Source organism: Eptesicus fuscus, chromosome 9, assembly GCF_027574615.1.
Source record: "Eptesicus fuscus isolate TK198812 chromosome 9, DD_ASM_mEF_20220401, whole genome shotgun sequence".
NCBI classification, from domain to species: domain Eukaryota; kingdom Metazoa; phylum Chordata; class Mammalia; order Chiroptera; family Vespertilionidae; genus Eptesicus; species Eptesicus fuscus.
In genome coordinates, this window is record NC_072481.1 from 295703 (window position 1) to 309098 (window position 13396).

The 13396-nt window shown below is 69.6% G+C and overlaps 2 protein-coding genes across 2 annotated transcripts; both read right to left on the bottom strand.

The window, feature by feature from the left end:
- Positions 1-604: 604 nt before the first annotated feature.
- LOC129150188 (uncharacterized) lies at positions 605-5676 on the bottom strand. Its single transcript, XM_054720662.1, has 2 exons — positions 5664-5676; positions 605-2229 (listed from the first exon to the last, which is right to left on the bottom strand). The coding sequence occupies exons 1-2, from the start codon at positions 5674-5676 to the stop codon at positions 605-607; spliced, it is 1638 nt and encodes a 545-aa protein (XP_054576637.1).
- On the bottom strand, positions 5611-9847 carry C1QTNF12 (C1q and TNF related 12). Its single transcript, XM_008151808.3, has 8 exons — positions 9557-9847; positions 7547-7663; positions 7345-7456; positions 7097-7248; positions 6604-6712; positions 6241-6325; positions 6007-6085; positions 5611-5823 (listed from the first exon to the last, which is right to left on the bottom strand). Exons 1-8 carry the CDS (start codon positions 9722-9724, stop codon positions 5725-5727), a joined length of 921 nt encoding a protein of 306 aa, XP_008150030.2. The 5' UTR covers positions 9725-9847; the 3' UTR covers positions 5611-5724.
- Positions 9848-13396: the final 3549 nt, after the last annotated feature.

A 13396-nucleotide genomic window follows, 5' to 3' on the forward strand; every position in this document is an offset into this window, starting at 1 on the left:
GACACTGCCTCGCCCTCTGATGCCTGTTCTTGCTCCCTCTGTTCTCTGCCACCCCCTCCTACACCCCGGTTCTGGCAGAGCAGCCTGGAGGGGCCCCGGGCGCAGGCGGGGGTCGCGCTGCCCTCGCTGCGCCCCAGGCGCGTGTGTGACACGCCGGCTGTTGCAAAACTGATGTTATCACACCAGAGGAACCCGTGAGTCACTGCCTGAGAGCGGGGGCTGCACCCCAAACTCTCCCGAACAAAAGCCCTTTGTCCCTAAGCCTCCCCCTTCCTTGCCAGCCACCTGTGTGCACCCTCAGACACGCGGGTGAACGTGGGCAGGGCCAGCTCCTCAGTGCCTCAGCCCAGCTCCAGGGGTCGGGCCTCGGAGACCCCAAGCTATGGAGACCCCGGGGCTGAGGGAGACCCCGGCCTTCGGAGACCACAGCTCCTGGGTCCACTCCGTTTGGGGGACTGGAAATCAGCCTCTCATTGACCCTGGGCAGTGCCCTGAGGCCATGCAGAGCTCGGGGCCCAGAGGGCACACTGGCCCAGCCCGGTCAGTCGGTGAGTGAGGGCCCCGAGCCACAGCCCCCTGCTCCCGGCTACGGCCCAGACCCCAGTCAGGCTCGGTGCAGGGCCGAGGCCTTGGGCACCATCATGTCCCTGCTGCCCCGGGCCCCTCCGCCAGGGTCCCCCAATTCCCGGGCCCCTCCGCCAAGGTCCCCCAATTCCCGGGCCCCTCCACCAGAGTCCCCCAATTCCCGGGCCCCTCCGCCAGGGTCCCCCAATTCCCGGGCCCCTCCGCCAGGGTCCCCCTCTTCCCGGGCCCCTCCGCCAGGGTCCCCCAATTCCCAGGCCCCTCCGCCAGGGTCCCCCAATTCCCGGGCCCCTCCGCCAAGGTCCCCCAATTCCCGGGCCCCTCCGCCAGGGTCCCCCAATTCCCGGGCCCCTCCGCCAGGGTCCCCCAATTCCCGGGCCCCTCCGCCAGGGTTCCCCAATTCCCGGGCCCCTCCACCAGGGTCCTCCAATTCCCGGGCCCCTCCGCCAGGGTCCCCCAATTCCCGGGCCCCTCCGCCAAGGTCCCCCAATTCCCGGGCCCCTCCGCCAAGGTCCCCCAATTCCCAGGCCCCTCCGCCAGGGTCCCCCAATTCCCGGGCCCCTCCGCCAAGGTCCCCCAATTCCCGGGCCCCTCCGCCAGAGTCCTCCAATTCCCGGGCCCCTCCGCCAGGGTTCCCCAATTCCCGGGCCCCTCCGCCAGGGTCCCCCAATTCCCGGGCCCCTCCACCAGAGTCCCCCAATTCCCGGGCCCCTCCGCCAGGGTCCCCCAATTCCCGGGCCCCTCCGCCAGGGTCCCCCTCTTCCCGGGCCCCTCCGCCAGGGTTCCCCAATTCCCGGGCCCCTCCGCCAGGGTCCCCCAATTCCCGGGCCCCTCCGCCAGGGTCCCCCAATTCCCAGGCCCCTCCGCCAAGGTCCCCCAATTCCCGGGCCCCTCCGCCAAGGTCCCCCAATTCCCAGGCCCCTCCGCCAGGGTCCCCCAATTCCCGGGCCCCTCCGCCAGAGTCCCCCAATTCCCGGGCCCCTCCGCCAGGGTCCCCCAATTCCCGGGCCCCTCCGCCAGGGTTCCCCAATTCCCGGGCCCCTCCGCCAGGGTTCCCCAATTCCCGGGCCCCTCCGCCAGGGTCCCCCAATTCCCGGGCCCCTCCGCCAGGGTCCCCCAATTCCCGGGCCCCTCCACCAGGGTCCCCCTCTTCCCGGGCCCCTCCACCAGGGTCCCCCAATTCCCAGGCCCCTCCGCCAGGGTCCCCCAATTCCCGGGCCCCTCCGCCAGGGTCCCCCAATTCCCGGGCCCCTCCGCCAGGGTTCCCCAATTCCCGGGCCCCTCCGCCAGGGTTCCCCAATTCCCGGGGCCCTCCGCCAGGGTTCCCCAATTCCCAGGCCCCTCCGCCAAGGTCCCCCAATTCCCGGGCCCCTCCACCAGGGTCCCCCAATTCCCAGGCCCCTCCACCAGGGTCCCCCAATTCCCGGGCCCCTCCACCAGGGTCCCCCAATTCCCGGGCCCCTCCGCCAGGGTCCCCCAATTCCCGGGCCCCTCCGCCAGGGTTCCCCAATTCCCGGGCCCCTCCGCCAGGGTCCCCCAATTCCCGGGCCCCTCCGCCAGGGTTCCCCAATTCCCGGGCCCCTCCGCCAGGGTCCCCCAATTCCCGGGCCCCTCCGCCAGGGTTCCCCACTTCGAGGCCCCCCAGTTCTGTGGTCAGCCAGGGCTCCAGCCATCAGGTCCCAGACACCTGCCCCCTATTTGCCCCCAAGAGCGTTGGAGATTCCAGCTCAGCTAAGAGCCAGGTCTCAGGGGGAGACAGAGGGGCAGGGACGTCACACACACACACACACACACACACACACACACACACACATACACGCACATGCAGGAGCCCTGCAGTTCTCTGAGCCAAGGCAGCATCATAGCCACCAGGGACACGTGGGGTCGGCAGGGGTCAGCACGGGGAGCCCAGAGACACATCCACCCAGGCCCCCCAACCCCCATGCCCCACATCCCCACGCCCCTCATGCCCCAGGCCACGTTCAGTCCTGGGCCCAGCTCACAAGACTTCAGGCTGTCTGGTCTGGGTGTGAGAACCTCCTGGGACAGACAACCCAAGCGGCCTCGGAGCAGACTCCCTCCTCCTGGTCCCAGACCCAACCCGAGGAGGGCAAGGTCGGCCCAACGCCCAGCTCTGGCCTCCAAGGGCCTGCCTGTCCTGGCTGCACCTTCAGTGACAGGTACAGGCCCCAGGCTCAGGGCCCAGGGCCCAGGCCACCTGCCCAGCTCTCCTGCAAGCTCGCCCGACCTGTGCCAGCCCACGGGGACCATGGGAGGTGGGGCCGGGCAGCCTCTTGCTCACAGCTGGGCCCCCACCTCCCCGCTCCTGCCACAGCCTGGGGTGGGGCCTGGCGGTCCAGTCCTCGGCTGCTCCTGGCCCGAGAGGACGTTCCAGCTGTCCTGAGCCAGACGCCCACATTCCTGTCTGCACTCAAACCGGACAGCCGCCGAGGGTGCTGGGGCCAGGCTCTGAGCCAGGACAGACCCCCTGCTCGCACCACCCCAGGGCCACCTCGGGGCAAGGAAGGGCCCATCAGGTGCAGCCTGGCTGCAGCCCCAAGACCAGGGTTTGGGGAGCACCCGGCCAAGGGCCTCCCCGAACCCCTGGCAACAGCCCGTCAGCCCCTGGCAGGCGGCAGGTCAGACAGAGGACTGGGAAGGGAGCCTAGGGGCGTCGACAGGGTCAGCCAGGCCCCTCCCGCTGCTGGGGGAGGGCAGACGCCGGTCAGGGGTCAGCCTGAGGCTGGCTAGCACTGCGACCACTTGGCTCTGCCACAGCCAGACGCTCGGGCCGCCCCGAAGCCCAGTCCACAGCCAGAGGCCCGGCCAGGGAGAGCCCACCCCAGGCTCCCCACCCCCGGGGCCCCCAGCAAGCCCCTGCCTCAGCAGCAGCAGGTCGGACCCTGCTCGGGCTGTGTGGGCAGGACCACAGGGCCCGGCCCCTCAGGGGCTCCAGACCCTCTCCTGGCCCCGGGGAGCTGTCAACACCGCAGTCTGGTTGGGCCTGGAAGACGGTGGGACTCGGATGGTGAGGCGGAGCTCAGGGTGGGGCCTTGGGGGGCTCACCCCTTGTCTGCACTGAGGGGGCCTCCTGGTCTGAGCCTGGGGCCTGAACCCCAAGCCCTGGGCTTCCCGGTTCATACCCCAGGACCTCCCTACGGCAGTAACAACCCCTGCCTGGTCCCCCACCCCCGGTCCTGCACCCCAGCTGTGGGGGCTGGAGAAAGCACATTCCAGGGCGTCCCAACTACGTGGTAATGACCTGAGATTAGGGGCCGGAGACGAGGATGAAGGCGAGACAGGCAGGTGGAGTCGGGCGCCAGGACGCCGCTCCCCGACCTGGCCACCTGCCCGCGGCGAGCTCCTGGGGCGGCCTGGCCTCGCGGCCTCGTCTCTCGTCTCCTCGTCTCTCGTCTCTTGTCTGTCTGCCGCTCTCTGCAGGGCCTGGCCCGTCTCCGGGTCTGGGTCTCCATCTCTGTCATCACGGCCCCCGTAGCAGGTCTGGGTGGGGAGGTGAGACCTGCCGCCTCCCAGGCGAGGAGGGTCGGGGGCCTGGCTGGCGTTGATGATGCAGGAGAGCACCCCGGGGCGCCAGGACGCCCAGAGGCCCAGGCGCGGCTGAGGGTCTGGCTGCTGCTACCCACAGTCCCTCTGCATCCCCATCCACTGGCAGCCCAGGGCGGTCGCCTCTGTAAACAGGCTCACAGCCCCTGCGATGGGAAGTGGGGGCAGGGACCCGCCGCCGCCTCTGTGTACCCCTCCTCTTCACCCCTCCTCACAGGGACCACAGCGCCCACGCCCCTCCCCTCGCAGGCGGGCTGCAGGACATCCCCACGCCGGCCGGCAAGCCGGCGCCTACAGTTGCTGTGAAGCAGAGACACCCCCCGACTCCCCCAGCCCCTGACGCCACCCTGGGGGGACCAGGGAGAGAGGTGGGGACGGGTCAGTGGCCAAGCCTGGCGCTGCACAGACCAGCGCCCGCCCGGCACCAGGGCTCTGCTGCCTCATTACCCAGCCAGGCCAGCAGGGCCCGGGGGAGGGGCTGGGTGATGGCCGGCAGGCTCCAGCCTCCGCCTGCCCCCCTCCCACGCCTGCCCCCTGAGCTGCAGACGGAAGAACCCCCAGCCCCGGCCCTCCCCCCGCCCTGCCCCCATCTGCAGGACCAGGATGCCTTCTCTGTCTGCTCAGCCTTGGAACCAGGGTCTCCAAGCCTTGCTGCTATGGAGCCGAGCCCCACCCCCACTGCCACCCCCGGGGTGTCTCCCCAGGGGTCAGAGGTCAGCCTCATGCTCCAGGTGGAGTGCCTGCCCGGGGCTCAGGTGCCAACCAGAGATGGTATCTCCAACAGCTTTGCAGAGGCCTGGCCATCCCAGGACCAATTTACATTCTTTGCTCTCGGTTTGCTGGAGCCAAAACGGGGTGGGGGCAGGGGCCCTAAATCCACAAGACCCGAGGCCGGGTCTTGGCTGCCCGACCTGGGGCGGTTCTGGCCCCATCTTTGGGGTGGGGGGGTTTGCATCCACCTGGTGGGGCTGCCACCAAGGGGAAGGTGGCAAGAAGCTCTGTGCCCCCCTGGTCTGGGCCAGACAACCTGCACGCCGCCCCCCACACGCAGGTGCACTCAGCACCCCCGCAGGTCCACTCGGTGCCGTCCCGAGTGTGGCCCACACACCGCTGCTCCCAAACCCCACAGCACGTGCCATCCTGCTCACCACGCTCTGGGACACCTAGTGCCCCAAGGCCGGACCCATCTGCGCCCAGGGCCCTGTGGGTGCCCACGGGCTGTCTCCAAGGCTGGACCAGCCCTGGGTGACGAGCAGAGGGGTGGTGTCAGGCAGCAGGCAGGCCTGAGCGGGGACCTGGACGGACATCTGTCTTTGTCCACAGGGCACGATGGACCCCAGCAGGTGCAGAGGCTGCGGGACCACAGGCTGCAGGACACTCAGAACATCCAAAGCAACGCCCCCCACGCCCCCCTCCCCCCGCTATCCCCACGAGGACACAGCGACCAGGCGCAGAGCGGGCTGGGACTCTTTATTGTGTGACCACACTTTGAACAGAGGGCAGAGCGGATGGGTCACCGGTAGCTCCCATGGCCCCGAGGGGCCTCCCGACGCAGCTCCCCTGGGGCTGGCCGTGGCCTCACGTGCCCAGGAGGAGGCCGGAGAAGCTGGAGCCGCTCTGGACGGTGAGGGGCGCCCCGGAGCCATTGTCCACGAAGACGGAGGCGTACTGTCCGGCCTGCAGACACCCCACAGTGGACGTCACCACCTACAGGGCCTGCCCACCCACGAGGAGCGTGGGGAGCTCCCACCCCAGGCTTGTGGCGTCCCGGGGTCCTGAGTGGCCACGTGGCCCGTGTCCATCCACGGGCTGAGGCCCAGAGGCACGGACCCCTCCGACCGCCCACCCCTCCGACCTCACCTGCAGCTGAAGCAGCCCGTGAACCAGCACCGTGAAGACCCTGCCGCTGCCTTCCAGGCCCGAGACGGCTTCCAGCGACCTGGGCACGTGCCAGGGTGAGGGCACAGCCGGCCCGAGGGCCTGGACCCCACCCCAGGGCTCAGGGCAGCCCCTCCACTCCCCACGGGCAGGACCGTCCACACTCAGGCACCCAGCCTCCTGCGACCCCCGGCATCCAGGGTGGCCCCCACTCACGTGTGGCGATGGCACAGGCTCTCGATGCAGATGAGCACCCGCACTGAGTCCCGGGCTCGGGCCCGGCCCTGCAGGCCCCTGCGGTCTGTGGAGACAGCCGGCTGTAGCCCTCGGGGAGGACAGAGCGGAGAGGCAGGCCGGGTGTGGGGGGGAGGGGGGCGTTTCGGGGCACACTGCCCAGGACAGGCACAGGAGTGGCTGCGAGTTGGGCGCAGGTGGGCTGGGGCCCTGACCAAGCCCCCAGTGGGAGCCGGGTTTGGAGCAGGAGGCAGCTCTGCGATGGGACCCAGGCCTGGGCTGCGATGCCGGGGACCCAGCTGGGAGAAGCAGCCCCACCCACACGTGCTGGCCTGCCCCACTCACCCAGGTGCAGGCTGGCCGAGAACTGGAAGATGGCGGCAACCGGGGCTGTGAATCGGCCGGAGGCCAGGCTCAGGCCCGAGCCCCGCAGGAAGGCGCCCTGGGCAGTGGGCTGCAGGGACAGCAGGGGAGCATCCGGCTGCAGGGCCTGGGCACCCAGCCTGGACGAGGCGCCTGCAACCCACAGCCCCGGCCAGAGCACACCCAGGCGGGGAGGACCGAGGGCACAGCCGTGCGTCCGCTGGGCCTCTGGCCTCAGGTCCCGGGAGCGGAAGGGCACCCAGGGACAGACAACCCGCCTGGCCATCTTGGGCCCCACTCGCACGCCTGGTGCAGGAGGGTGGCCTGGGCACACGGGACCTAGTCCTGACCAATGGTGGCCACTCCCCCAGGCCCCCGCTGCGTGGATGTGAGGGCCGCCCCAGCATCCTGCCCCCAGCAGGGTCCCCAGAGACACCCGGGGCTTGGGGGACCCCGGGCACCCCCGCACACTCACGGCCTGGAAGCCCTGCAGCTCCACCAGCGTCTTCTTGTCCACCGGCACCGGGCCCCGCAGCCGGCAGTGAAAGGCCTCGGCCACCAGCCGCCCGCCCGGCCCCTCAGGCAGCAGCGAGCCCCAAGCCCCCGAGAACCGACGCTCGGTGGCCTCTGTGGGGACAACAGAAGGTCAGCGGATTGGGGTCACCCCCAGAGCCTGGGGGACCCGCCTGAGCCTCTGGGAGGATGTGGGCAGGGGCACCTCACCTCTCAGCATCTCCTGAAACTCCTGCAGCAGAACCTCCCGCGTGACTTCCGCACCAGCGGGCCCAGGGGGTCCCGGGGGGCCGGGAGGGCCGGGGGGGCCGGAGAGGCCTCGCTGGGAGAGGCAGGAGGCTGTGAGGATCCCAGCGGGAGCCACAGCCACCCCGCCCCAGGCTCAGGCCCCAGGCTCAGACCCCAGGCTCACCGACTTCTTGTCCCGGCCTCGGCACCGTTTCTTCAAGGCCCCGTCATCCGGCCGCCGGACAAAGTTCAGCCACGTCATGTGGGCATCTGAGAACTCGGGCCCCGAGGCCTCAGGCAGCTGAAGGGCCAAATGGCAGGGCTAGTGTGCTGACCGGGCCCCACGGGGTCCTCCCTGCTGCCCCAGGGCAGAGCGGGGGCCCTCAGGCCCAGGCCGCCTCAGGCAGTACTTGGGGTGAGGGAGCAACGAAGGCCATTCCTGGGGACTCGGACCAGGATTCGGGCATCAGACAAGGCGAGGGCTTGGGGCCTGTTGAAAGCCAGGCATGGCGTCCGGGCACCTCGGCTCTGGCTCTGTGTGGGTGACCTGCCCTCTTCCGTCCGCCCTGTCCCCAAGCAGACGGGCACGCCATGCACACAGGGCCAGCCTCTTGTGTCCCCACAGGGGCGTGGCCTGGCCGAGGCAGGGGGAGGACAAGAGCCCGTTTTCCAGGGTCTTTCTGAGAGACCCCGTCATCCGGCCGACGGCTCAGCTGGGGAGGGGACGGGCCCTGCTCCTCAGGCTCGGACCCAGGCCCCGCTGCGGACCTCCTCGCTGTCGGAGGAAGGGCTGGAGGGGCAGTGCAGAGCGGCCTGAGGGGTGTGGGCTGGAGGGAAAGCCTTCCTCTGAGAAAGTCTGTTCGGGACTCAGAAAGCCCAGGAAGGGAACAGCAGAGGAGCAGATGCTGACGGGCGGGGGGAGGGGGGCCTGCCACGCCCCCAGGAGCCATCCCAGGCAGGGCAAGCCCCAGGTCTGGGCCCCAGGGGGTCCGGCCCCAGGTCCTGTCCACAGTCAGCCCTCAGCCCCAGACCCAGCAAGCGCCAGGCTCTGGGGCAGCGCAGCCTCCTCACCAGGCTTAGGTGGGCCCTGTCCTGGGGGGCTGGGAGGGGCAGGTGGATAGGGATGCCTCCCACCCCTGACCTGGGCCACAACCAGGAAAGAGAGAAGCCAAGAACACGCAAATGTCCCCTGGTTTCTGCCTGTGTCCCTGGTCACCACAGATCCTGGCTGCGCCTGCGGTACCCAGAGTCCCTAAAGGGTCCAGGAAGAGCAGGGGTCCTCATGTGGGGAGGGCCAGCCTGGGTCACGTGCCACCTGGCGAGGGCACCCCCATGGAGGCCCCGCCCGGGACAGAGGTCCACCTGTCTGTCCCCAGACTGCCCGGTGCCCTGGCTGGGGCAGCAACCACTCCTCCCCGGCTGGCAGGGCCCAGGGACTCATCTGGAAAACGGGGCCTCGGGCTCCATGGGGCGCGTGGGCTGAGAGCAGCCAGGCTGGCCGCCACAGAGACGCCCTTGGGCGGCAGGAGGCCGGGATCAAAGGCAACGGGCTGGCGGGGGGCCTGTCCTGGCAACTGCCGCTCCCCTCCCAACCCCGGCCCAGGGGTCAGCTGCAAACCCCTCAGGAGGTCCTCAGCGGAAGACAGAGAGGCCAGGGCTGAAGCAGGTGCGGGGGCTCAGGTCTGAGAGGCAGACTCAGGCAGTCCAGGGCCAGAGGGACCCTAAGGACCGGAGCATCCCACCCAGAGGCCATGGGGGCGGGGGGTGGGGGAGGGGGGATGGCTAACAGCAGGGGTGAGGGCGAGGCCCCCAGGAGCTCAGGGTCCAAGCCAGCCTTGGCCTCTCCACCCGGCGTGGTGGGCAGGTTCCCACGAAGGAGTCTTGGCAGCCCAGGAGCCCTCCCCACCTCCTGCCTGGGTTGCACCTGAAGGCACGGGAGGCTGGGGCCGGCGGTGCTGGGGTTTCAAGGGTCTTGGTTCAGCCCCACTGGGAAGGCGCTCCCCTCCCCACACCCCTCCCAGGCCAGCGGAGGGCCAGGTCGGCCCCTAACGCGTCTGCAGCAGATGCTGCCCAAAGCCCCACCCCACCGGACGGGAAGGGGCCGGAGAGCCCGGCGGGTAGAGCGTGGGGTGGGAGGACGGCGCCCCGCTAGGCGAAGCCCCCACGCGAGCCCCTGGGCGCCGTCTGCGCGTACCTTGGGGGAGCCGGGCAGCCCCTCGCTGTTGGCCACGGTGGCGTTGCGGGGTTCCGCGCGCGGGCCCGGCTGCCGCGGCCTCTTCTGCTCCCGCCGCGCCCCGACGGCCCCGAGGAGCGCGAGCTGCGGCCAGAGGAGGCCCATGGCCGCGGCCCAGGCCCAGCGCATGGCGGCGGCCGGTGCTCGGGTCGCGGCAGCGGCTCAGCGCTTCGCGCAGGGGCGCCCGGGCGTGCTCATGGGGGCGGCACGGCGGCTCAGAGCCCCAGCGCAGAGGAGGCGCGGCCGCGGGGGCCGCCTGGCCGCCGGTACATGTCTGTGCGGATGCGCCGGGCGCCGCAGCAGGACCGGCAGGCAGTTGGCGCGGACGGGGCGGCGGGACGGCTCCTGTCCCCGCGGGTCGCCCGTGCGGCTTCCCCTCCCGCGCGCAATGCCCTCGCTGCCCGCGCCGCCGCCAAATAAACCCTCCCTCCTCCCCGAGCTCGCGGGCTCCAGGGGGAGGGCTCACACGGTGATCCGTCAGCAGGCTCCCGGCCGGCCCTGGGCGTGGACGGGTCGGGCACCCCCCTGACCATGCGCCGGTGGCTCCCGCCTCCCCAGACCCTCCCACGCCCTTTGGAAACAGCCTGCACCCCTTCCCAGGAGGCGGACTCACCCTGGAACCGTTAACAAGGATCTGCCCTGCCCCCCACGGAGCTAAGCTGCTGGCCCCTCACAGCCACCCCTTCAGGGCGGTGGCCCGGAGCCCAGGGTGGAGACACACCGCTCAGAGAGCTCACAGCCCTGCGGGACCTTCCTGCGACCCCTCTGCTAGGTGCTCTGGCCCTGCTGGGTCCTGGTGGTGTCCAAGAGCCTGGCTCGGGCCCTGCCGCAGGGAGAGGCAGGACCCAGGAAGCCGGGCGGCTGACCCACCGGCCCTGGCCTTGTGCAGCCTCAATGACCCTATGACCCCATGACCCTGGGTGCTGCTTCTCCAGCAGGGAGGGGCTGGCTGACCTCAAGGTGTGACCAGTGGACCCCTCCTCTTCTTGGGGCTCAGGGCCAATCCTTACTGCCTAAGGGGCTGCCCTCACCCTGTTCTCCCGGGTCCCAGCTCCCCCAGGAGCCACTTGGCTTCTGAGCCAGGAGAGACGGGGGACTAGTCCCCAGGCCAGGCCTCGTGGAGGTCGGCACCTGCCAGAATAGCCCATCGCCTCCACGGCCCCGGCCCAGGGGAGAGCGATTGCCTCCAGCTGCACCTGAGCACCTGGGGTGGGAGGTGGGGCGAGGGGAACCTGGGTCCGGTCACAGGCCCTGGGCTGTCACTGCACAGTGGTGGCCAGGAGGGCTGGAAGCCTGAGCCCAGACCCCACTGCCAGCCGCCCCTCGGGTGGCGTAGACCAAGGCCAATAGTCAGAGCCAGGATGGCCCCAGCCGCTGCTGAGTGCAGCCTCGAGGAAGGTGGAGCACAGGGGTCCCGGGGGACAGCACAGAGGGCCCTCCAGGACCCTCTTCAATTTCCAGACGTCTGCCAGGAACCAGGGAGGCAGCCCAGCACAAGACCCCAGCCCAGGCCACGCCCATGGTCAGCTCCAGGCCGGGCCCAGGGACAAGCTGCTGGGAAGATGTGAGGCCTGTCTGCCCCGGGGGCACCGTCCGCCTCCTGCTGGGGCAGAGGTGGTCACGCCCGGGACAACAGCGCGGGTTCTTTTTTTAAAAAATAATTTCTTATTGATTTCAGAGGAAGGGAAAGGGATATAGGGATAAAAAGATCAACGATGAGGGAGAATCATTGATCAGCTGCCTCCTGCACGCCCCACAATGGGGATCTAGCGCGCAACCCTGGCATGTGCTACGTACGACTGGGAATCGAAATGTGACCTCCAGGTTCATAGATCAACACTCAACCACTGAGCCACGCCAGCTGGGCACAGCGCAGGTTCTGCCATCGAAGCCTCAGCTCCACCGTGTCCAGCTCAGACGCCTGGGTATGGAGGGCCCTGGGGCCCCGCCTGGCTGCACCCCAAATGTGAGCTGCACCAGCACCGGGTCAGGAAAGGCAGCCCAGGAGACCCCTCCCCGGAGGCTGGGCACCTGCGTCCTGGGGGCCCCGTCCTTCGGAGCCTGTGTGTCAGCAGTGCTGCTGGCAATGAACCGGTACTGGACCAGCAGCCCGTGGGGGACTGCTCTGCTGCTGGACAGGGAGCCACGTGGTGGGGCGAGAGGCCGGGCCTTAAACGGGCCCCGCCCACCAGAGCCCTGGGTCCAGCTCTCAGCTGCAGGCCCTTCATAAGCTGGGAGCAGGGAGCCATCCATGATCTGTGGGTGTCGGCCAGACCACGCTCAGCAGTGGGGATGCTGGGCCAAGCTTGGGGTTGGGGGGTGCGTCCCAGAGGTTCCAGTGCCCCTCCCCCACACAGAGGGTCCTTCCAGCCCCCAGCACTGGCGCCGCCTGGAAAAGGGCCAGAGGGAGCTGTGAGTTGCCAGGCCTTCTTGCCACAGCCACCAGCTGCCCCCCACCAGGCAAGGCTCAGGCCACTGCTGGTGTCCTCGCCCCCCCAGCTCCCAGCCCGGCCCAGCCCTGGACACCCTGACACCCGGGAGGACAGGAGCTCAGGCACAGCCCCCACAGCAGGCCGTCCGCCTGGCCATTGGAGCAGGGGTCACTCCAGCCTCAGACCGAGACCTCGGGGAGTCTCGGCCTCAGGGAGAGACGCGGGAAGCACTTTTCTCCAAGGCCTCGCTCCCCACGAAGACGCCTCACAGCGCCCTGCAGCTTCGTTCTTCAGGCTTTGCTCCCTCGAGGAGCCGAGCCGACGGCGCAGGTCGGCTGCGCGATGAGGTTCGACTCGCCGACGGGCAGGGACACGAGGTCCAAAGAGGAGTCTGAGGACAGGCCACTGCCCTCCAGCAGGGACCGACACTGAGGGTCAGACAGCTGGGCCGGAGGCACCGCTGACGGGGGCACAGGGCGCCCCACCTCCTCCGAGGGCCTCACAAAAAGGAGTGCTGTCTGCTGGGCAGTCCGCCTCCCGTGAGCCTCAGGCAGCTCCAGTGTGTGGAACAGACACTGAGCCCGACTCGCCCTCGAGCGGCTGTGGATGGAGGGCGGGTCCAGCAGTGTGGCCTTGCCACCAGCGTCCACTGTCAGGACACGGCCTCTGCTGCGGCCCCAGGGCCACGCCCGCAGCCCGCCCAGGGGCCAGCAGGTGCACTTCCACCCACACAGACACAAACAGCAAAACATTTAGGAGCAAAGACATCATGAAAGAGCTGTTCACAAGAGTGGGTTCAACACACACAAGCGGTCAATTACAGGGCAATTTAAAATAAATGGATCAAAAGTCAAAGTCAAAGGTGAGAAAGTGCACGTTGTCTCCCACGGCTTCTGGAGCGGGTCAGCGTCACCCGTGGATCCCGGGAACCAGTCAGCACAGATGCAGACGGGAGGAGGTCCAGGGCCGTCAGTCCCCAAACTGAGGCAATGCCCGCAGGCTCTGCCCTGCCTTCCTGATGCCCGTGCCCCGTGTGACCTGCAGGAAGGGCCGCACCCACGTGGATCCGCTGGGAAGGGGACGAGAGAGCTACCTTTTGGGTCAGCCCAAGGTTGGGACCAAGTGTGAGGGAGCCCCAAAGTGCAGAGCCGCCTGTTGGGCGGGGCCCCTGTGGGGATGCTGGGCCTCAGCCTCCACAGCGGAGGAGGGGCTCCTGGGCCACCCGGACCCAAGGCGTTCAGAGCAAAGGCTCGGGGCGCCAGGAGCCAGGAGGCGGCCGAGGCCACAGGAAGGCGGCTGAGGCCACAGGAAGGCGGCTCTGCCCTGGGTTCCCAGCCGCTTCCTCGAGTACAAGGCGACACCTTGTGGC